The 24,034-nt window shown below is 40.5% G+C and overlaps 1 protein-coding gene across 1 annotated transcript in view; it reads right to left on the bottom strand.

The window, feature by feature from the left end:
- Positions 1-13,615, bottom strand: part of ABL2 (ABL proto-oncogene 2, non-receptor tyrosine kinase) — a 100,462-nt gene extending 86,847 nt beyond the window's left edge. Inside the window, 2 exon segments of the mRNA XM_060132512.1 lie at positions 13,173-13,252; positions 13,254-13,615. Of these exon segments, the coding sequence (XP_059988495.1) occupies positions 13,173-13,252; positions 13,254-13,327 (154 nt within the window). The 5' untranslated portion in view covers positions 13,328-13,615.
- Positions 13,616-24,034: the final 10,419 nt, after the last annotated feature.

Genomic DNA, 24,034 nt, shown 5'->3' with positions numbered 1-24,034 from the left:
GCAAAAAATAACTTCTCTTGTTGAATGTATCAATTCATTTAAATTTATTGAGGGTCAACTTTGTGCCTGTCACTGTTAAAGGTACAGGGACTCCGGTGGTGAACAAGATCAATCAAGTTCCTGCTCTCATAGAGCTTACCATTTAAAGCAGAACTGTCCAACAGAAATGCAAGCCACAAATGTGAGCAAAAATATGTCATTTTACATATTCTGGATGCTAGGTTAAATTTTTTAATCCATAAAATTAATTTTAACAATCTATTCTAGGGAGTTCCTCGTGGTGCAGTGGTTAAGAATTGCCTGCCAGTACAAGGGACATGGGTTCGATCCCTGGTCCGGGAAGATCCCACATGCCATGGGGCAACTAACCCCGTGCGCCACAACTACTGAGCGTGCGCTCTAGAGCCCGGGAGCCACAACTACTGAAGCCCGCACGTCTAGAGCCCGTACTCCGCAACAAGAGAAGCCACCGCAATGAGAAGCCCATGCACAGCAACAAAGAGTAGCCCCTGCTCGCCGCAACTAGATAAAGCCCGTGCGCAGCAAAGACCCAACGCAGCCAGAAATAAATACATTTATTTTTTTAAAAATCTATTTAATCTGACATATCTAAAACATTATCGTGTCAACATGTAATCAACATAAAAACATTAATGTGATATTTTACATTCTTTTTTCATACTGAGTTTTTGAAATGTAGTGTGTATTTTAATACAGCTCTTCTCAATGAGGACAAAGGACATTTTAGCTACTATACTGGACAGTGTCAACCTAGGAAGAGGGACGGGGCTGCTTTCCTTTTTTTTTTTTTTTTTTTTTTGCTGTACGCAGGCCTCTCACTGTTGTGGCCTCTCCCGGTGCAGAGCACAGGCTCCGGACGCGCAGGCTCAGCGGCCATGGCTCACGGGCCCAGCCGCTCCGCGGCATGTGGGATCTTCCCAGACCGGGCCACGAACCCGTGTCCCCTGCATCGGCAGGAGGACTCTCAACCACTGCGCCACCAGGGAAGCCCTGCTTTCTTTTTTTTCCATTTCAAATCTTGTCATATTCTTTGACTATTTATAAACTCTCCACATATATCTCTGATAAAAATAACTATAAAGAGTTTTCTGGTCAGAGCAAATAGCAACTCCAAGCACCTATTTTATGCAAAACTGGAAACAACCCACCATCAATATGAAAAATTCTGAATAAATGTGGTATAGTTACACAGTGGAATACTGAACTATAATATTTCAAATGGATATATCTCAGAAACACACAGGATAGAAACAGAAAGTTGCAAGATGATACATCTGGCATAGAATTTATGTAAATCTTTCAAACATACAAAGCTACAAACTGGCGCCTGCCCCACACACACCCTCTACAGATAATTACAAGTGGAATATAAAATGCAACTATGTAGAAGGGAAGGATAAACACCATCAGGGTAGTATAAAACTCAGGATAGGAAGGGAGAAGAATGGGTTTGAGAAGGTCTGCAAAGGGTATTCAACTGTCTCTATAATCTTTTCTTTTTTAAAAAATGTGACACACGGGCTTCCCTGGTGGCGCAGTGGTTGAGAATCCGCCTGCTAATGCAGGGGACACGGGTTCGAGCCTGGTCTGGGAAGATCCCACATGCCGCGGAGCAACTAGGCCCGTGAGCCACAACTACTGAGCCTGCGCGTCTGGAGTCTGTGGTCTGCAACAAGAGAGGCCACGACAGTAAGAGGCCTGCGCATGGCGATGAAGAATGGCCCCCGCTCTCCGCAACTGGAGAAAGCCCTCACACAGAAACGAAGACCCAACACAGCCAAAAATAAATAAATAAATAAATTTATTTTAAAAAAAAATGTGACATAACATTAACATTTGTTAAATCTGGGTGGCGGGTACTTGGACATTCTGTTATGTGCTCTACTTTTCTGTATGTTTGAAATACTTTTTAAAAAAAATGCTTTCTTCACATTTTATTTCTATTTCTGAAGAATAGACAAGAGTTTACTGGTATCAGAAACTTAACTTCTGATAAATATACATTTTTATAAAAGAAAATATTCTTTTTTCATACCTCCTTAAAGTTAATTCTTAGTTTCACAGAATTAATCATTCCACACCGAATCTGGTCTTCGAGTTAGCTAATGGATTATTGGCATAGTTAAAAATATATATATTGATTCAGAAGCTAAACACAAGTCCAGATGCTAACTGGAGAGAATCCGGAACTCCTCTATAGTATCCACAGAATACATCTTTTTCATAGCTAAAAGGTTTACGTTTACCAAAAATCAATGTTCAGAGGTCTCAACTACTGATGTAGCACTGTGACTATGAATTGTCAACATTAGGAATGTATTTACCAAACTTAATATTCCCCTCGGTGCAAAAACATAAATTGTATGCTTTAGTCTAGACGCTAGTCACCAATAATGACACTTCTTAATGCAAAATGTAGAGAAACAATTTCTCTAGTTGCCGTATTAAAATATACCAGGCAGGGCTTCCCTGGTGGCGCTGTGGTTGAGAGTCCGCCTGCCGATGCAGGGGATGTGGGTTCGTGCCCCGGTCTGGGAGGATCCCACATGCCGCAGAGTGGCTGGGCCCGTGAGCCATGGCCGCTGAGCCATGGCCGCTGAGCCATGGCCGCTGAGCCTGCGCGTCCGGAGCCTGTGCTCCACAACAGGAGAGGCCACAACAGTGAGAGACCCACGTACCGAAAAAAAAAAAAAAAAAATATATATATATATATATATATACACACACACACCAGGCAATTTCTCTGAAGGTACACTTAATAATATATATATGATATTTATGTGTATATATACATTTATTATATATATACTTTAGATATATGTACTATATATACCTTAGCTATTTTGTAGAAAATAAATGGATGAAACATGTATTGTTACCACCAATAATAGTAACCAGAATTCATTAAGAAAAAGGATAGACGGTCTCTCTCCCTGCAACCCACTCCTACTTCCACCATGCCTCCTCCAATCAAACGCCTTACGGTACAGAAGTGTGATAAAGAATGAATAGTAATAACAGCTTAAAACTCTTCCTTATTTTTTAAAAAAAGGCCTCTAGGAATATAAGTTTTAAGAAAATAAAAGTGTTGGTAGAAAGTTACTACTACAGAAAATCTGGTTGCCTTCCTAGAAAGAGAATTAAAGGGAAAATGATTAGATGCAATACGAATACAGTAAGGCGACCAGACCCAAGACTGACAAACAAAAATCACTACTCATATACTAGCAATTAGGAAATGTAATGCAGAAGAATTACACTTATGATCACAACAAAAATTTTAAGAAGCCCACCAATAAGCTTAACAAGAAATGTCCAAAAACAATGGGAAATCAATGGAAAATCTTTTACTTAAGGACACAAAGATGACCTAGACTGGCAAAGGGACACCATATTCTTAGATGTAAGGACACAATAATGCAGCAATGTCAATTCACCCTCAAATTAACCTATAATTCAGTACAATCACTATCAAAATCCCATCAAGATTTCTGAATCTTAACAATCTGGTCCTAAGAATCTTTGGAAGATATGATATGCAATAACATCCAAATAAACTCTGAAAAGTAACACAGTAACAGGGAGCTACCCAGGTAAACATATATACTTTAAGCTTATAATATAGTTACCATAATTAAAATGTTAACAATGTGCAGGAAGAAATAAAGATGAATGGAACAATGGAAAGAGTTTTAAAAAGATATGTGGACATTTGAGAATTAAATATATAAGAAATACAGCTCTTCAAAGAAGTGGAAATTGATGAACTATTCAATTATTAGTACAATGGAAAAACATTAAGTTGGTTCCAATCTCAAATATGTATATATAAATTTCAGAAAGGTTCAAGCTGCTAATAAGAAAAATATGAGGAAAACAGGAGATCTTTAACAATCTTGTAAACAAATATTCGTCAATAAGAAAATGGTTAACATCTAAACAAAATGGTTAAAATATATATCAAGAGCACAGAACACTATAAAGCTATTGAAAAGAATGAGAAATGTACACATCCTGGCATAGAAAGGTCTTCCAGACATATTAAATGCAAAAAACAAATCTGAGAGAAAAAAATTCATACTGTATAATGCATTTACTTGCATTTATGAAATGGCAAGAGAAGTATTAATATGTGCACTCACATAAATATAAATACATAAAAAGTTCTGGGAAAATAACATATCAAACCATGAACAGTAGTTTCCTCTAACAAGAGAATATGGATCATGGGTCGGAACATCAAAGAGGACTTTCATGTCTAATCTACATGCTTCTGTACTGATTTATTTTTTTTTTACATTGAGATACCTTTATATATTTTCACACAATTAAAAAATGCAAATTTCAACATTAATAAAAGAAAGTTACTATAACAAAAACCTTCAAGTGTCAACGCTTCTTTCCTATAAGAAAAAGATCGGTGATATGAATTATGCCTGTTAGTACTGCTAGTCTTAGGAAAATTTTTAAGTTTCCCTAAGAAAATTACCAAGTTTTCTTAATAATTATCTGGAACCACAAAATGCTAAGTGGCAATCTTTAGTACTAACTCAGTATTGTTATTTTAACTTGCTGGAAATAGCATATAGAAAGGAACATGTTAACAAAACTGTATATGTACATATTGTATATTATATTAAGCCACAGAAAATTTTCTTTGACCTTGACCACATCAAGTGAAAGGTTTTCTAAATCCTCCCTCTCCTTGGAAAAGCAAACCAGGGAATATAAATTGCCTGGGCCTGCTGAGCTTTGTGTTCTGCTGGATCAAAAGCCAATACTGGCAGAGTTCACTACAGAGGAGCCCGCAGTACCACCACCATAGACTCCGCACATTTACAGAACAAAGCAAAGACAGAGAAGAAGCTCAATATAGGTCTCATTTTTTTAAGCGACCAAAATAAAATTTGTCACAGTATTATAGTTAACGTGCATTTATCTGTGCATTTATTTGAGTGAGAGTTCAATTGAAAATAATTGACCTGGGACTTCCCTGGTGGCACAGTGGTTAAGAATCCGCCTGCCAGTGCAGGGGACACGGTTTGATCCCTGGTCCGGGAAGATCCCACAGGCCGCGGAGCAACTAAGCCCGTGCATCACAACCACTGAGGCTGTGCCCTACAGCCCGCGAGCCACAACTACCGAAGCTCGTGCGCTACAACCCGTGCTCCACAACAACAGAAGCCACCGCAATGAGAAGCCCGCGCACAGCAACGAAGAGTAACCCCCGCTCGCTGCAATGAGAGAAAGCCCGTGCACAGCAACGAAGACGCAATGCAGCCAAAAATAAATAAATAGATAGATAGATAAATTTATTTATTTAAAAAAAAGAAAAGAACTGAGAAATCATTCTAATTAGTACAATGATCACAAATTTACATACTGAAATTATGCCCTCAACCCAAAAAGGCAGAGATTAGTAACCAACAGTTATTATACAAAATATCACACTTCCCCACTCACCGACACACAAGACTAGTTTATTAACTGTTTCATGAGAGTGTTCATCAATATCTACTTAAGCAACATCATTCTTTTGGACAGCAATTCTAAATTATACCTAAAAATTCTGAGATATTAACACAGGCAATTACTGTAAAATAACTGAATAAAGAAACATAGAAAATACTCAAGTGTTAAACTAGTTTTTTTTAATTCTATCATACTACCTAAAAAGGAAAAAGAAATGTCTTTATAAGTTGCATATTAATAAACTAAATAGATCACTTTAAGTGGCTACATAGATTCCAATACAAGGAGAAAAGGAGAGTTGTAATCTATCAAGAAGGAGTGGGGGATATAAAGTCTTTAAATAAGAAACATTAGTAATACTAAGTCTAGAGGTTAAGCCAATAGTTCAACATTACCATGAGATTTCAAATTGCACTGTGAGCGCCTACTGCTCCATTTGTTAGGCCATAACATCTAAGTCTCAATCCATAGCCACAGAGTAAGTATATAGATCTAACCCTGGTCTACCATTCTGAAACCCTCATCATTGGTCTCAAGAGAGATAGGGTAAAAAAAAAAGACTAAAAATCTTCCTATATACACACACATACATATACATATGTACATATACACAAGCTCCAAAAGGAAACTAGGCATCATCACACATAACTACAGAATCACAAATAGGTATCCCAATTTCTTTGGTCTCTTTATCTTTTTCAATTTGAGCAAGCAAGGTTTTATGGGGTTTAAGTGAAAAAAACCCTGCAATTAAGTACTCAGAACATGCCTGGCACACAGCACTCAATAAGTGGCAATTATTTCTTCACAGCTTCTTCCAGGGACTAAGGCCCACTCTAAGTCTGTCAGCAGAACTCTGTGTGTCTTAACTCCCTTTTCCTGACACAAGATTCTTTCAAAAGTGCACCTCTCAACAGACCTTCTACATATGAACTTTTAGAGATTTAAGAAAAAAAGTTGAGGCCAAAGCATCTCTTCCTGCCGCAAAAAAAGTGGCATAAGACAGTGGACACCTGCATGTGGACACTAGACTTGCAACAAATGGACTTCTGAACCAGTTTTAAGTAGAAGAGTTAATACATTATGTTTTCTGACAACTGACAATCTTTGAATTACTTTCAATCCACCACTCTTCTTAATCTCACATTACCAACAGTTCTCAAAGTGTGGCCCCAACCAGCAGCCTACAGCAACACCTGAAAACTTATCAAAAATGCAAATTCTCAGATCCCACCTCAGACCTAAATAAACTCTGGGGATGGGACCCAACAATCTGGGTCTCCACACTAAAATTTGAGAATTGTTCTATATGATCTGGTGAAGTATCAACAGTGACACTCCAAATTTATCTATTCCAGAAGAAATCTGTTAAGATTGATGAGGTTAACATTACGTATTTTGAAATCTTATACACATAGTATATGAGAAAAAGCCCAAATTGACTCACAAAATTAAGAATATAAAAGTTCTACTAAAACATGCTTTTAGCTTCCCTGGTGGCACAGTGGTTGAGTCCGCCTGCCGATGCAGGGGACACGGGTTCGTGCCCCAGTCCGGGAAGATCCCACATGCTGCAGACCGGCTGGGCCCGTGAGCCATGGCCGCTGAGCCTGTGCTTCGCAATGGGAGAGGCCGCAACAGTGAGAGGCCCGCGTACTGCGAAAAAAAAAAAATGCTTTTAACAAGAAACTTTATAACCAGAGGTAAAAATAATACAAGGAGGCACAAAAAGTTCTTAAAGGATGTCAGATGAAGGAGATTACAATATAAAAAATCATTAAATATTAACTAGCAAACAAATGTGCCAGCTTAGAATGAGGTCTCAACCTAAACTTTACATATGCCTTGGCCTGTGTTTCTAGTTCAACTTCTGTGAAGGAAGAAAAACAACAGTATGAAAAGAGTAAGAAAGACCCATAAGACAAATAATCCTAAGAAGATAACATTTACCCTCAAGGAAGGCAGGTCTAAGGTGATTTCAGATCCCCAAAATTTCCCTACCTTTTTGCTGCTTTCTGAAAGTCCTTTAATAATCAAGAGTCACTTAAGAGAAAAATAGAGACTTAGACAAAACAGAGACTTAAAATATAAATGCTGGACTTCCCGGGTGGCGCAGGGGTTAAGAATCTGCCTGCCGATGCAGTGAACAAGGGTGTGATCCCTGATCCAGGAAGATCCCACATGCCGCGGAGCAACTAAGCCCGTGTGCCACAACTACTGAGCCTGTGCTCGAGAGCCCACGAGCCACAACTACTGAACCCGTGTGCCACAACTACTGAAGCCCACGCGCCTAGAGCCTGTGCTCCACAACAAGAGAAGCCACCGCAGTGAAAAGCCTGCACACCGCAATGAAGAGTAGCCCCCGCTCACCGAAACTAGAGAAAGCCCATGCACAGAAAGGAAGACCCAACGCAGCCAAAAATAAATTAATTAATTTAATATATATATATAAATACTAAGACAATTCTACACTTTAGCATGCTATCGTGATGACAATAGCAGCGTTTGAGTTAGTTTACAAAACATTTTCACATTAGACTCATGTAATCTTGACAACCATCTTGAGGTAAATAACAATGACAACAACAAAACTACATTTACTGAGCACTTAGAGCCTTACAAAATTTTATCATTTAATTCAACAACCTGCTGAGGTTGGAGTTGTAAACCACTTACTAATGTCAGACACAAGGCAGGATCTGAACCCAATTGTATCTAATTTTAAAACCCATCTTCTTGGGACTTCCCTGGTGGCACAGTGGTTAAGACTCCACGCTCCCAGTGCAGGGGCCCTGGGTTCGCTCCTTGGTCAGGGAACTAGATCCCACATGCATGCCACAACTGAGAGTTCACATGCCACAACTAAGGAGCCTGCCTGCCACAACTAAGACCCAATGCAACCAAATAAAAATATTTTTAATGCATTTTAAAAAATAAAATAAAATAAAACCCATGTTCTCTAAATCTCTACACTATGGCAAGATTTGGAGACAAAGGCTTGAGTTTTCAGGCCCATAACTTAACAGCTGTATGCCCTTGGGAAGTCACTTAATTCTCTTAACTCTTCATCTATAAGATGGGAAGATTAGTATCTGTCCCCACCTATTTCAGAGTACAGCTGACCCTTGAACAACTAGGAGGTTGGGGCACCAATGCTCCACGAAGTCAAAAATCCTCTTATAACTTTACAGGTGGTCCTCCATATCCAGGTTTGGCATCCCTGGATTCAACCAACTGTGATAAAACTATAGTACATATTTATTGAAAAAAATCTGCCTGTAAGTGGACCCTGAAAGTTCAAACCCATGTTGTTCAAGGGCCAACTGTAATTGTAAAGATCAAATAAGATAAAGGAAATAAAAGGTGTTCATAAACTCAAGAAAAAAACTACACAAATGTCATCATTACTGATTTTGACAGAGAGAGTAAAGAGAAAAAAAATGATATAGTATAGTAATTGCAAGGGGAAAAGATGCTGGTTTTTCTTTTTAAAGCAAGTTGAAGACCCTTAAGGAGAAACTTCAGACTTCAAAATTTACCTGAGACCTTACTGTCAATTGGGCTGTGATAAAAGAATCTGTACCACAAATTATTTTGTCACTTTTCTAAAAATACAGACACACCCAGATACCTGTAACTTACACAGATTTGGAGGTTAGCAAAAACCTAATAGCTGATTTCTTTTTACAAGTCTGGTTCTCATAAGAATCAGTAGCCACTATACTAGGTCACCATAATTAAAATTCCCTTGCAACGGCCTTCCTGTTCTTTTCTACAGTATCATTTTCAACCTGTGGTGCCGACATCTTTCATTCTGCAAAGACTAAAACATGAACTACAAATCCTAAATAAAGAAATCAGACCACTTAAACTGATGAGTTTAAGGGAAAAGTTTTATTACTCAAAAATTCACAATTTAAGGTTAATTTTTAATAGCATTTACAGCAAATGAGTGAGAGAAAGAAGTAAAGTTGAAGTGAAATCACTGAACTGTTGTAATGTATGTCAGATATTAAAAAGACAAGGAGGTATTTAACCCTAGATTACTAGTCACAAAACATCAGCTCACCAAAAAGGTTCAATAGCAGATTTCAGAAAAATCACACAGCACTCACCTCTTTCATACCAAAAAACAGCCCAATTATTTTTATTCCTTCTAAATTACATTCACAAAAGGCATTTTTGGCAAAGCAAATTATTATAACAACTTACATATTAATAAAAAATATCATTTTCAATGAGAAAACACCATTTCTTTTATCTACAGAAGAAAAATCATGGACTCTGATAAACCCATTTCTGTAACGTACATACATTTTTACTGACTACATACAATATTTAATCTATATTTAAACCTACATGTAAACTCAACAGTCAAACCTAACTTTCGTATATGAAATTATGTGCTAATACCTCAATACTGAAACTCAAGACAGTGACTTGTACACTAGTTGCCAGGTTTTTTGTGTAAATGTCAAACAACAGGTCCACTGAGAAGCTTTTGAATCTAATTGAATTTATTCATTCAAACCAGAATTTATCATGTGTTTCTAAGCAGTGGTTCTCATCTAGGGGCAATCTAGCAATGTCTGAAAACATTTATGGTTGTTACAACTGGGGGGGGGGCGGTGAGGTAGTTTGCCAGAAAGGGGTGCTACTGGCATCTAGTGAGCAGAGGCCAAGGATGCTGCTAAACATCTTACAAAGTATAGGACAGACCCCCACGACAAAGAATGACCCACCCCAAAATGGCAATAACTGCCAAGGTTGAGAAACTCTGAGCTATAAAAGTTTATAAACACCCATCTGTCTAAAAACAGTAATCACTTAACCTTTGTTTCCTATATTATTTGCCAATTCTATTCTTTACATACTAGTCTTTGGCAACAAACTTACCCTATTCCCATCCTTTCAATCAGCTTCTAACTTCCAAACTTGTCAATACAGCCAATTTCAAAACCTATTATCTTTGACTCATCCCTATTTTTAATTGTAGTAGTTGTTGTAGTAGTAATGGCCGGGGCCAACACATATTTAGCCCTTACTACATGCCAGGCACTATCCTAAGTGCCTTGTACATATTAACTCATTAATCTAGGTACTATTATTACCGGGTATTCTTATTATCCCCATTTTACAAATGAAGAATCCAAGGCACAAAAAGGTTAAATAACTTGTCCAGGGTCACAAAGATAATAAGCAGTCAAGCCAGGTTTCAAATCCAGGCAGAATGCCTAAGTATTCCAAAGTCGTCCTTTCTTCTTTCATCCTCTAAACCAAATCATAAAATCATTAAGTTCCACAAGGACAGGGACCTTGTTATACTCACAGCAACATCCCCAGGGCCCAGTACATAATAGGTGCTCAAAAAACTTTTCTTTGTTGAATGCATGAAATATCCCTCAAACTCACCCCACCTGTTTCCATTGCCTCCACTCAAGGCCAAGGCTTTCAGCACCTCACACTTGGCTTTCTTTACATAGCCTATAAACTAACCAATCAGGTAAATGGATATAAACTCCTCTGCCACATTTTCAATAACCCAGCCCATAACCCAACGTATTCAAAGTTTTCTTCCCACTGCTTCTCAATTATCAGTAGAATCGTAACATCTTAAGAGTCAGATGGTACCTTAGAGATCATCCAATCCAACATTTAACAGATAAAGAAACCCAAAGATGTTAAGTGACTAAATCACCCAGCCAGGTGGAGCCAAGACCAGAACTTGATTCTTGCAATTTCTGCTCTAGGATTCACTCCTAGAGGATTTGCTTAACTCATGACAGATGTGTCTCCTCACTAGTCCATCAACAAATTACATTCATTTCAATTGTTCACACTTGTTTCTCCTGCACAGCCTGCCCTCTTTTTCTTGCTCCATAGATCCAAATCCTATTCATCCTTCAAAATCTCCTCCTATTCCATTCTTCATGACCTCCTCCTTCTCAGAAAATCTTACATCCTGAATAGATGCTAGAGGAAGAGGATCACCATTACTGGGCCAAGTTTAATACATAACTAACACGTCCCACAAAGCAAAGCTACTTGGATCATTTCTTCCCTGAAAACTATTTACCCATTCTTTCCTATGTTTCTGGAAGTGATTTCGATACAGACTAACTTATATGGCACCTTCATAAAATGTTTATATACCTGGAAGAGAAGCTCACTCACATCTTTTAGAGTAGACACGTAACTCCTGAATGGCCCAAATCACCTATACCTCTTCCATTAGGAAACTCAGGTTGTTCACAAAGTCCAAACCCAGAACTCTGATACAACTCACCTAGCAGCCACAGCTTCTAAGGTTCATCTCTTTCTCTGTATACTATCATTTGTCTTAACTTCCTCCAAAACTCCATTTCTGAGGACTAGTTCACACTTCTTTTCCTTCCTCGTCTTCCCTACACTACACAGTATAGAATACCCTCCTTTATCTTTTATTATTTTCCATATGGCTCTTCAGTGAAAGTCCAGTTTGCTACCTCTCATCCAACCTCAACTAGCCAGTTCTTTATACAGAAGTCACATCTATCTCTTCAGCCTCTCTCAGGTCTTAGGGTATCTCAACTCCATGAAGGTTAATTTTGGTTTTTTTCCCCCTTCTCCATTCTTCCTTCCTCTAGACAAGTGGCCTCAAAAGTGGTGTGGGTGCAGCTCAGAGGAAGTGCAAAAGGATCCACTGGGCTGCTGGAAAAAATTTATTAGAACTCTTGTTATATTTATTTTTTCATTGCATCCTTTCTTAAATTCTGTTTCTGTGTACATTTCTAAGTTACCCATTAGTACAGTAATAAAGATACATAAATTCTTGGAGTACGTGATCACAAGTCTGGAGACAACTGTTTTAAAAATACCTTGATAATAAGGACAAAGTAATAGGTTCCAGACCATATAGAGGATGTAAATATGTATGTGTGTGTGTGTGTGTGTGTGTGTGTGTGTGTGTGTATATATATATATATGCACACCTGGTAGGAAGAAAAACTCTTGTTTGTATCCAAAGTCCTAACGATGCCCACCAACCTCTAACCCCTGCCAGCCATCTCAGAAATGTGTCCTACTCAAAAGAGCAGAACAGAGGATGGTTTGGCAAAGCCCTTCATTTCCAGTTTGAAAAAAAAAAAAAAGAAATTCAAAGTGCTAAGATACTACCCTTATCTTTCCCGTAGAAGGGTATTTCAGGACACTGTTCACTATCCTGACACTGCTCATTGCCTGATTTATACGTATATACTTCAAAGGCCACTACCTGCTGAGATTCAGTTCCTATTTCCCAATCCCTCGAGGCACAACTCATGCTCCCTTCGCTAACGACCGACTTCTACTAACACCTGGACTGAGCTCACACCTCCCTTCATCCTTCTCTCCCCTGAGGACACTATCCACCGTCTTCCCCGAGCCCCACAGTCGCGTCCCAGTGCAGAAGACAGCCCATCCAAGGTCCCTAAGACCACTTCTCTTTCCTCCTCCGCCCCCGGGAGCTGCCAGCCAGGCTGGAGACGGGAGGGGGGGAGGGGTGTGACTCGCCTCCCGTGACTGGCCCAGATGGCAGCAGATTCCGCCCCCACTCTTGGGCACCCCTCGACCCCCTAGAGCTGCCTGTCTGCCTCCCACCCCGCCTCAACCCCACCTCCGGCCTTCCCCACGCCCTCACGCCGGCTCCCGGACACACTCACCGTGCTGGGTGAAGATATTGAAGCCGGCCTCTGCGGTGCGCCCCGCCAGGTCCCGCCTGCGGCTGGAGGGCCTGGCCGCTGCTGCCCCGGATCCCGCGGGGTTGCGACTGCTGAAGCCCCGGAGCCTCCCCGACGCGGCCCACCTGCTGCCCCATCCCTGCACTTGCGTACTCCCGCGCCCCCGCCGACCCGTGGTCACATTCCTCCTCGGCTCCGGCCTCGGGCTCCAGGCGCTTGCTCCGGCCTCTCCTTCCCAGTCGAGGCCCCGGCCCTGAGCGGTCCGGCCACCGGCGTCTCCCCACCCGACTCCTCACAGCAGCCGCCGCGCTGCCTCTCGACGCCTCACAGATTCTCCTTTTCCCTCCCCATTCCGCGGCTCCGCGCCCTCAACGCTGCCGCCGCCGCCATCTTTAAACCACCGAGCACTAGGAGAGCGTGGGACAGAGCGTCTCCCGCCCCCCACCCGACCAGTCACCTCCGCTACTCGGAGGGAGGGCTTCCCGGCGGCCCGGCCCCGCCCCGCCCCGCCCCGCCCCGCCCCGCCCCGGCCCCGGCTTGTCCGCGCGCTCCCTTCTCCTCGGAGGGTGGGTTCGCCCCCGTACCTACCTCACTGGCACGCCTACAGCTGCTTCAAGTCTTTCGGCCCTTCGGTTCGTTCGCGGCACCTCGGCCTCCCACATCCGAATCCGCCTTAGCCACCTCCTCCCACGTTCGTTTCTACATGCTACCGCCTTTTTTAGGGTTGGTCGGTCTAGAGCCTTCCCTGTCCCACCTCCACCTGTCAAATCAATCAGTCGCGCTGAGCGCCCCAGGTGCACAGCTCGCTCTTTAGCAGGCACAGTTGGGACAGAAAAGCACAAGGCGTTTGGTGCTTGCCATCCAGGTGAGGGTCCCTAAAATGCCCGGGAGAATTCCTTTAAATACCCTCGTCACCAAGCCGACCTACAGTCAAAAGTAAATGATATAAAATTTACATGAAGCTAATAAAAAGGTACATTATTTCATTGTAATTTTTTGAAACTATTTCATAATGTTAAGTTGCACTCGCTTCGGTTGTCTGCACTCTACAGTCTCATTGGAGAAGCAGTTATGACCCGGTTCCTCCTATCGTATTACCATGAATTCCTCTTGAACTCCTTTACCGTGTAACCACGTGTGTTTCTGTTACCCTTATATTGCTTGACAGTAAAGCTAATCTTCCTACCGGCATGCTTTATATATAGTGCACGTGGTCAGGTCTCCTTTGATGACAAAGGAGAAAAATAAAACTACCTTTGACCCTGTTTCTGAATGAGAACTTATCTTTAACTTATGTTGTCTAAAGACAGTGACTCAAGCAGAAATGTTTTTAATGCGCGCACACATACATATACATGTATAAATATTCACTTATCATCTCCCCCCTACTGAGCATTCTTGCATGTTAATATTGATCCAGTTTTTTACATTCTCAAAGAACTTGATAATTATTCTTTAGCTATTCATTTAGCTTCCCTATTTCCTTTATAAAAAGCATCAACTATTGGAGGTACCACACTGAAAATTTGCTTTAAAGCAGAGGATGTGGGAGCCATTGCAAAGAAGCAACGAAACAACCATTGGGAAGATAAATTTCAGGGAAAAAGGTGGATACAGCTCTCCTTTACATGTCTTTCATAGAACCGGGCTGACCTTAGATGAACCATTAATACTCACTACTATGAAAGTCCTCTGAAATTATTCCGTTGCCATCCAGGGTATGACCAGAAATAACTGAAATTGCCCACCAGATGGGAACAGAAACACTATGCTTTAGCACTGGATACAATATGAATTTTCCATTTGGTCAAAGTTTTCCTGTGTTTAAATACTTTGTCTTTTCCTTTTAATTCCTGAAGTGTTGCAACTACTGAAAAAAAAAATCATTGACAAGGGATAAAGGTGGTCATAGAGCCATGATTTGGTTTGTTGTTTGATTTTCATTATCTGAGAGAATTTAATTTGGGGGATAATGGTCTGGCTTCTCTTTCTTTCATAGTATGTAATGGGTAAGTGTAGTATAGTGCGGTGGTTAAGGGAGGCACTTAAGTGCTTGAGGTCAAAACTGGGCTCAATATTCGTTTGCTCTTAGACAAATATTTAACCTCTTTGTGCATCAGTTCTTCATCTGTGAAGTGATGATGATAGCAACAGTACCTACCTCACAGGGCTGTTGTGAGAATTAAATTGGTTAATATACATAAAGCACTTAAAATAGTATTTGGGTGCTTCCCTGGTGGCGCAGTGATTGAGAGTCCGCCTGCCGATGCGGGGGACACGGGTTCGTGCCCCGGTCCAGGAAGATCCCACATGCTTGCGTACCGCAAAAAAAAAAAAAAAAAAAAAAAGTATTTGGCATATAAAAAGCGTCAAAGCGTCATACAAGCACTTACTATTAGTACAAAAAATGTAATGTTTTCAGAAATCCATCAACTTTTCCAGGCCTAATTTTTTTCAAGTGGTATATGCTTAGATAATAGAACGAAGTCTACAGTATTTATTCATGTGAGCCCCTATCCACCACCTGCCACCTTTATTTAACTAAAAACAAAAACACCAATCAACCAATAAAAACAGGTGGAATCATATATCACTTTATTAGTCATTCCTACCTGGTCATCACCAGTTACCTGCACATGTGAACTATTGCATGTGAAATATTACCTTTGTTTAGCATATGAATATTCCTCTACCAGAGAGTCTTAAGATCCTGCCTAGACTGAAGCAAATATCTTGTAAGTGGAGATGTTTTTCAAAGTGAAATGGGAATTTTCAGAATTGGGGTGGGGGGGTGTTGAAAGACCAGGGAGAAACCTACTTACTTAGGTGCAGGACACTATTTCATCTCAATGTAACCAAGCCCAAGTGACTCACCTGAGAATTACAATTAAACATTTAAAACGATTAAAACATTTAAAACAATCCCAAGTAGTATTAGCTCAAGCTGAAATGAGGGCAGCTGTGAACTCCAGGCAGGTGCAGAAACCAGATGAAAAACAGGAGCAGGGATGGTACACAGTAGCACAGGGACAGCCTCACCCGAGCAGTGGCCAGGGGACGGCCCCAAAAATCAAACCCATCGTCAACACCAACAAGGCACAATGAAGACATAGATGCTCATCATCTTTACCTTCCCTATAATCGGAGTAATACCACTATTTCCAGAAGCAGGGAACTGGTAAGCAATGCTTCACTGGTCCCTGTCTTTACCCATCTGGATTTCCAGGCTATTGCCACATCCTTACATTTTCTCCCATATTAGTCAATATTTCTTTCTCTCTGTCTATATGGATACAGTGTTCATTTAGACTCAGATCATCTCTCTGCTGGATTCTCCTGCTGCTACCCTTTTCTTTCTAGGTTCCTCACCAAGCAATTCACTAAAAGAAAAATACTTCTTCCTCTCATTGCTTTGATTGTGCTTCCCCTCCCCTTCATCATGTACAATGTCTAAATTTTTCACCTGATGTTTCAAAATTATTTTCCAGGATACACTGGATTATAATTGCCTAATGTTCATCAGCTCCTGTTCCTCAAATACCCACCCCTTCTATAGCAGGCATATATGTTTTATCCAATAGGCCTATTTCTAGGATGTCTTCCTTTTAACTCTGACTTTTGCAATACTCAGATTCTCCCCAATATGGTGCCCAAATGACTCCCGTTACAGTATTCAGGGTTCTACTCAGATCCTGCCTCCCTCTTAGGAAAATCTCAGACTTATCCATAGAGACATAATAGTTTCCCTGTACTCTACTTGGCCCCTACCTAAAATAACCACAGCTGGTTAACAATTATTTGCCTATAAAAGTCAATTACCTCCTTCTACATCCCCCAAATGTGTTTAATTTTGACATACGGCTCAATGTCATAGGGTTAGAAAGAACCTTAGAGGTCATCTAGGATAATCTTCTGGAATTCCCTGTACAATAACTCCAGTGAGGGAGCCCATTTATTTTGAAGAGTTCTAATTGTCAGAAAGTTCTTCTTAAAGGTAAACTGACACATGCCACCCTGAAACTTCCATCTGTTTCACCCCTGGTCCTAGTTCCACCCAGTAGCTACACAGAATAAATTTCACTTTTCTTCTACACAACAGCCCTTCAAATATTTGGGAGCTGTCATGTTTCTCAAAATCTTTTCTTTTACCTATATAATGCATATGTTTGTATAGTTATGTTAATCTCTGTCTATATTATCTACATGGGCTCAAAATATTTGTGTAGATAAATTGGAAGAAAAATGTAATTTCATATGTAGCATTTTTCTTCTTTTTTTAGCTTTATTTATTTTTATTTATTTATTTTTTAAACTCAACGTTTTATTCTATGGTACAAGTACAGAATTTTTTGCAGTACGCGGGCCTCTCACTGCTGTGGCCTCTCCCGTTGCGGAGCACAGGGTCCGGACGCACAGGCTCAGCAGCCATGGCTCACGGGCCCAGCCGCTCCGTGGCATGTGGGATCCTCCCGGACCGGGGCACGAACCCGCATCCCCTGCATCGGCAGGCAGTCTCAACCACTACGCCACCAGGGAAGCCCCAGAAATTTTTTACTGAAGGAGGAATGCATTGAATTCTATACCTGTTAATCTTTATTTTGTTCTTATTATCCTTTCTATTTTATATATTTATATAAAACAGAGAAACTTTTAAACTAGTCATCAGTTATTGAGACTGCTTTGTGGTTTCACAATTTTCACAAAACTTATACCATTTTATGGGCCAGCACATATCCAGTAATGTCCCTGGGCTTTGTATGCTTGTCTTCTCCTTGTTAGGTTTATTCCCAGCAATAGGATTACCTGTATCCAGAATGCCAATTGAAACACCAAAGATGGACATCATGACAATCAGTAACACCGCAGTCTTACAAAATGGAACAAGATAAAGACCAATTGTGGTAGCGAACATTGACACCCCCAAAAGAAGAAAATGATTCATATTGTCAAAAAGAACTCCACCAATCACAGAGCCACCCAAATATCCAGAGTCACGGCCCACAAAAATCAGAGAAAGACTGCTGATATTGCGATCCACATTTGTTGCCAAATCTTGAAATGTGGGTCCCAGTATAGCGACACTCATTCCCTTTTCACTGTGATGATTGTTTCCTTTGCTGTGCGGAAGCTTTTTCGTTTGATGTAGTTGCACTTGTTTATTTTTGTTCTTGTTGCCTGTGCTTTTGGTGTCATATCCATGAAATCGTTGCCAAGACCAATGTCATGAAGCTTACCACATTTTGCAATCATGTGTGCTATTCTGCTAGTGTTGGAGGGTTTCCCGCAGAAGCGGGGTGGCCGTGGCTCACCGCGGGGACAAGGACACTGGCTGCAGAAGCCCTGGGAGGCACTCCCTGGCGTGAGCCCTCCCAGAGTCTGCCATCAACCCCACCAAAGGGCCTGTAGGCTCCAGTGCTGGGTCACCCCAGGCCAACCAGCACTTTTTTTAGTTTTATTGAGATTTAACTGACATATAACATTGTTTAAGGTGTACAGTGCCTTGATTTGATACACTTATATACTGCAAAATTATTACTGCCATAGAGTTAGCGAATACCTCTAGCAGGCGCATAATTACCATTTCTTTTTATGGTAAGAACATTTAAGATCTACTCTCTTAGCAGCTTTCAAGTATGTAATACAGTATTATTAACTATAATCACTATGCTGTACATTAGAGCCCCAGAATTTATTCATCTTGTAACTGGAAGTTTGTATCATTTGACCAATACCAATCCTCCTCCCCCTCCTCCCCCTCAGCCCCTACTAACCATCTTTCTAGTCTACGTTTTTATGAGTTCGGCTTTTTAAGATTCCACATATAAACGAAATCATACAAGTAGTCTTCTTCCTCTGTCTGATTTATTTCACTTAACACAAATGTTGTTACAAATGGCAAGATTCCCTTCTTTCTCATGAATAAAATTCTGTTGTATATACAGGCAAACCGCATTTTATTGCACTTTGCTTTATTGAGCTTCACAGATTTTGCATTTTTTACCAAATTGAAGGTTTGTGGCAACCCTACTTCACACAAGTCAGTTGGCACCATTTTTCCAACAGTGTTTGCTCACTTTGTGTCTCTGTAGCACATTTTGGTAATTCTGGCAACATTTCAATCTTTTTTCACTATTATTTTCATTATTATTATATTTGTTATGGTGATCTCCAGTTAGTGATCTTTTTTTTAATAAATTTATTTATTTTATCTATTTTATTATTTTTGGCTGCTTTGGGTCTTCGCTGCTGCATGCAGGCTTTCTCTAGTTGCGGCGAGCGGGGGCTACTCTTCATTGCAGTGCATGGGCTTCTCTGTTGTGGCTTCTCTTGTTGCACAGCCTCTAGATGCACAGTCTTCATGAGTTGTGGCACGTGGGCTCAGTAGTTGTGGCGCTCGGGCCTAGTTGCTCCACGGCATGTGGGATCTTTCCTGACCAGGGCTTGAACCTGTGTCCCCTGCAGGTGGATTCTTAACCACTGAGCCACTGTGGTTAGTGATCTTTGATGTTACTTCTCTGACTCGCTGAAAGCTTAGATGATGATTAGCATTTTTAGTAATAAAGTATTTTTTAATTGAAGTCTGTATATTGTGGCGTTTTTTTAGACACAATGCTATTGCACAGTTAATAGACTCCAGTAGAGTATAAACATAACTTTTCACATAGACTGGGAAACCAAAAAATTTGTTTGGCTCACTTTATTGCAATATTTGCTTTATTGCAATGGTATGGAAATGAAGCCATAGTATGTCCGAGTATTGCCTGTACATACCATATCCTTTTTAGCCATTCTTTTTAAGCTGTTTGCACATGCAGTACTTTGGGTTTTATGTATGGTTTGTCTTTGAACTGTTGTTGTATTAAATCTTTAAAGGCCTATAGAGGGCCAAATACAGTTCCATTTACAGAGCGATATTTTTAAAGTTTCTTTGGATGACAGTGAGAAGGAGGATTCTTATCTGGCCGGCATAGAATAAGTCATTCTTTTTGAAGATAAGGAGATGGATTAAATGACCTCTTGTTCCTTTTAGCCCCAAGGGTCTATGATTCAATACTTCTTGGATTAAAAAACTTTATAAATTATTAAGAGACTATTTCAAACAATTGGCAAAGTGCTATATAAATGTTACTAGTAGCAATAATATCTATTCATTTTAAATTAATAAATTAGTACCAGGGCTTCCCTGGTGGCACAGTGGTTGAGAGTCCACCTGCCGATGCAGGGGACGCGGGTTCGTGCCCCGGTCCAGGAAGATCCCACATGCCACGGAGCGGCTGGGCCCGTGAGCCATGGCCGCTGGGCCTGCGTGTCCAGAGCCTGTGCTCCGCAACGGGAGAGGCCACAAAAGTGAGAGGTCCGCATACCGCAAAAAAAAAAATTTTTTTTTAATTAAAAAAAATAAATTAGTACCACTCCTTTTCTATGGTAATAATGAAATAGCTGACTAAACAATCCATTTAACATGTAGCCTACCACTAACTAGTGTAGTGGAACTGAGACTGGCTTAGAATTTATGTGAAATGGGTTTCTCTTTCAGTTATCTATTGCTGAATAAGAAACAATCCCAAAACCTAGTGGCTTAAAACAATAGCGATTTATCCCTTCTTGCAATTGTGTGGATTGTCTGAATAGTTCTTCTGCTGATTTCACCTAGGCTCACTCATGTAACAGCATTCAGCTGGAGGCTCAGCTGAGATGAAAGGTTGGCAATTCACATATCTGGCATTTGGTGCTGCTGTCTTGGTTCTCCTCCACTGGCCTCTTGTGGGCTGAATTATACCCACCTCCCTATTCATATGTTAAAGCCCTAACCTCCAGTACCTCACAAAGTGACTGTATTTGAGGATAGGGTCTTTAAAGAGGTAAATAAGTTAAAATGAGGCCCTAAGGGAGGGTCCTAATCCAGTATGACTGATGTCCTTATAAGAAGAGGAAGTTTGGACACAGACACACAGAGGGACGACCATGTGAAGACAGAGGGAGAAGACAGCCATCTACAAACCAAGGAGAGGTCTCAAAAGAAACCAACCCTGCTGACACCTTGATCTCAGACTTACAGTCTCCAGAACATTGAGAAAATAAATTTCTGTTAACTCACCCAATCTGTGGTACTTTGTTATGGCAGCCCTAGCAAGCTAATGTAAACAGTCTAACCTATTGGAGAACAAGAGGTATATTAGTTTGCTAGGGTTGCTGTAACAAAGTACCACAGGGTGACTTAAACAACAGAAATTTATTTTCTCATAGTTCTGGAGACTGTAAGTCTGAGATCAAGGTGTCAGCAGGGTTGGTTCGTTCTGAGGACCGTGATGGAGAATCTGTTCTCTGCTTCCCTCCTGGCTTTGGGTGGTTTCCTGGTAATCTTTGGTGTTCCTTGGTGCATAGCATCACCCCATCCCTGGCTTCATCTTCACATGGCATTCTCCGTGTATGTGTGTGTGTGTGTGTGTGTGTGTGTGTGTGTGTGTGTACTGTAAAGACCCTATTTCTTAATGTCATATGGTGAGGTACTAAGAGTTAAGATTTCATTGTAAAGCAACTATACTCATAAATATGTTAAAAAAAAGAGTTAAGATTTCAACATATGAATTTTGGGGAACAAATTCAAGCCATAACACTGAGCTTCCTTAAAGCACAGTGGCTCAGTATTCTAAGAGAGCAAGAGCGGAAGCTGTATCATCTCTTGAGTCTTAGTCTCCAAGGCTCTCACAACATCACTCCCACCACGTTCTATTAATGAAGGTAAGTCACAGGCCTGCCCAGTTTTAAAAGATGGAGAAATAGGCTCCACCTCTTAATAAGAGGACCAGCAAAATATTATGGTCATGTTTTCAGTCTTCCATAGGGTCTTATAATTTTTGACAATTAACTAGCTATATGGCCTTGGGCTAATCATAAAAGCATAGATTCTTAGAATCAGAAGGGACCCAGGCCAATCTTATTCCCACTACTGAGTAAATTTCCTCTGTCTCCTTCCCACTCCCAAGGTCTCCTTCTCTTTCCATTCTAAGGGCTGCTCCTAGGTGAACTCACCAAGCCTCTGTGTCTGTACTTACGCTGTTTCCTCTGTCTTGAAAGCAAATACCCCCTTCTTTTATTTCCATCTTTTTATTGAAGCATAATGTTCATATAGAAAAGCATGTGTGTGTGTACTGCTTGATGAATTTCACAAACTAAAATGCACCCATGTCATCAGCATCTCGGTCCAAAAGCAGAACATTACCAGTACCTCAGACGCCTTCTCCATGCTCCCTTTCAGTCTACGCATTTCCTCCCAACTCCACAAAGGTAACACTATACTGACTTTAATAGCATACATTGATTTTTGCATATTTTTGTACTTTATATAATGGAATCAGACAGTATGTAATCATTGTGTCTGACTTCTTTCACCCAATATTATGTGTTTGAGATTCATTCATATTTTCATTTATACTTGCAGATCATTTATTTTTCATTGCTGTATAGTGTTTCATTGTATGAGATTATAGTATACTTTACTTATCCATTCTATTGCTGATGAGCATGGCTTTCATATGAATATCCTAGTACATGTCTTCTGGTGACCATAGATATGCATTTTGTTAGGTATTTTTCTGGAACAAAGGATACGTGATGTTTAGCTTTAGTAGATACTATCTAATGGTTTTCCAAAGTGGCTTCACCAATTTTACTCTCACAAGTAATGTAGGAGAGTTTTGGTTGCTCTAAATCCTCACTAACACCAGATATTTTCCATCCTTTAACTTTTTAATCCATTTCACACTTCTTTTACTGTCTAACTCCTATTTGTCTTTTTAAGACTCAGCTTAGGAGTCACCTCCTCCAAGAAGGCTTAACTGACATGCTGGATTAGATGTCCCTTCTCTGGGCCCACATTAACCCTTATCTATGCCCCAGGCTTTTGAAGTTACCTGTTCAGAGTTGTTGAGGTTAATATGAAGGACAAACTGGCCCATGTGTAAATTGAAACCAGTCTTTGTAGCAGTATCTATCAATACATATACTCAGTTTGTAAACACAATATACATACTATGTGTACAATTCATATATTCTTTTACCTAGCAATTCCTAAAAATTACTTGTACATTTACACAAAGATACATGTTCAAGTATGGTCACAGTATTGGTTTTGTTTGTTTTGTTTTGTTTTTTGTTTTGTTTTGGCTGCGCCACATGGCTTGTAGGATCTTAGTTCCCCGACCAGGGATCTAACCCGTGGCCCCCTGCAGTGGAAGCCTGGAGTCCTAGCCACTGGACCGCCAGGGAATTCCCACAGTATTGTTTTGTTTGTTGGTTTGTTTTTTAAGACTTATTTATTATTTATTTATTTTATTTATTTTTGGCTGCGTCGGGTCTTAGTTGTGGCATGCAGGATCTTTGCTGAGGCATGTGCGATGTTTTGTTGCAGCGCGCGGGCTTCTCTCTAGTTGCAGTGTGCAGGTTTTCTCTTCTCTAGTTGTGGTGCACAGGCTCCAGGGCGGGTGGGCTCTGTACTTTGCAGCACACGGGCTCTCTAGTTGAGGCATACCAGCTCAGTAGTTGTGGTGCACGGGCTTAATTGCCCCGCAGCATGTGGGATCCTAGTTCCCTGACCAGGGATCTAACCTGCGTCCCCTGCATTGTAAGGTGGATTCTTTACCACTGGACCACCAGGAAAGTTCCACACAGTACTGTTTCTTTTTTTTTTTATTCCTAATTCTACTTTTTTTTTAATTTTATTTTATTTATTTTTTTATACAGCAGGTTCTTATTAGTTATCTATTTTATACATATTAGTGTATATCTGTCGATTCCAATCTCCCAATTCATCCCACAGTATTGTTTCTAATAGTGAAAAATTT

The sequence above is a fragment of the Lagenorhynchus albirostris genome, chromosome 2, assembly GCF_949774975.1.
Source record: "Lagenorhynchus albirostris chromosome 2, mLagAlb1.1, whole genome shotgun sequence".
Taxonomy (NCBI): domain Eukaryota; kingdom Metazoa; phylum Chordata; class Mammalia; order Artiodactyla; family Delphinidae; genus Lagenorhynchus; species Lagenorhynchus albirostris.
This window is presented reverse-complemented; position numbering and strand designations above follow the sequence as displayed.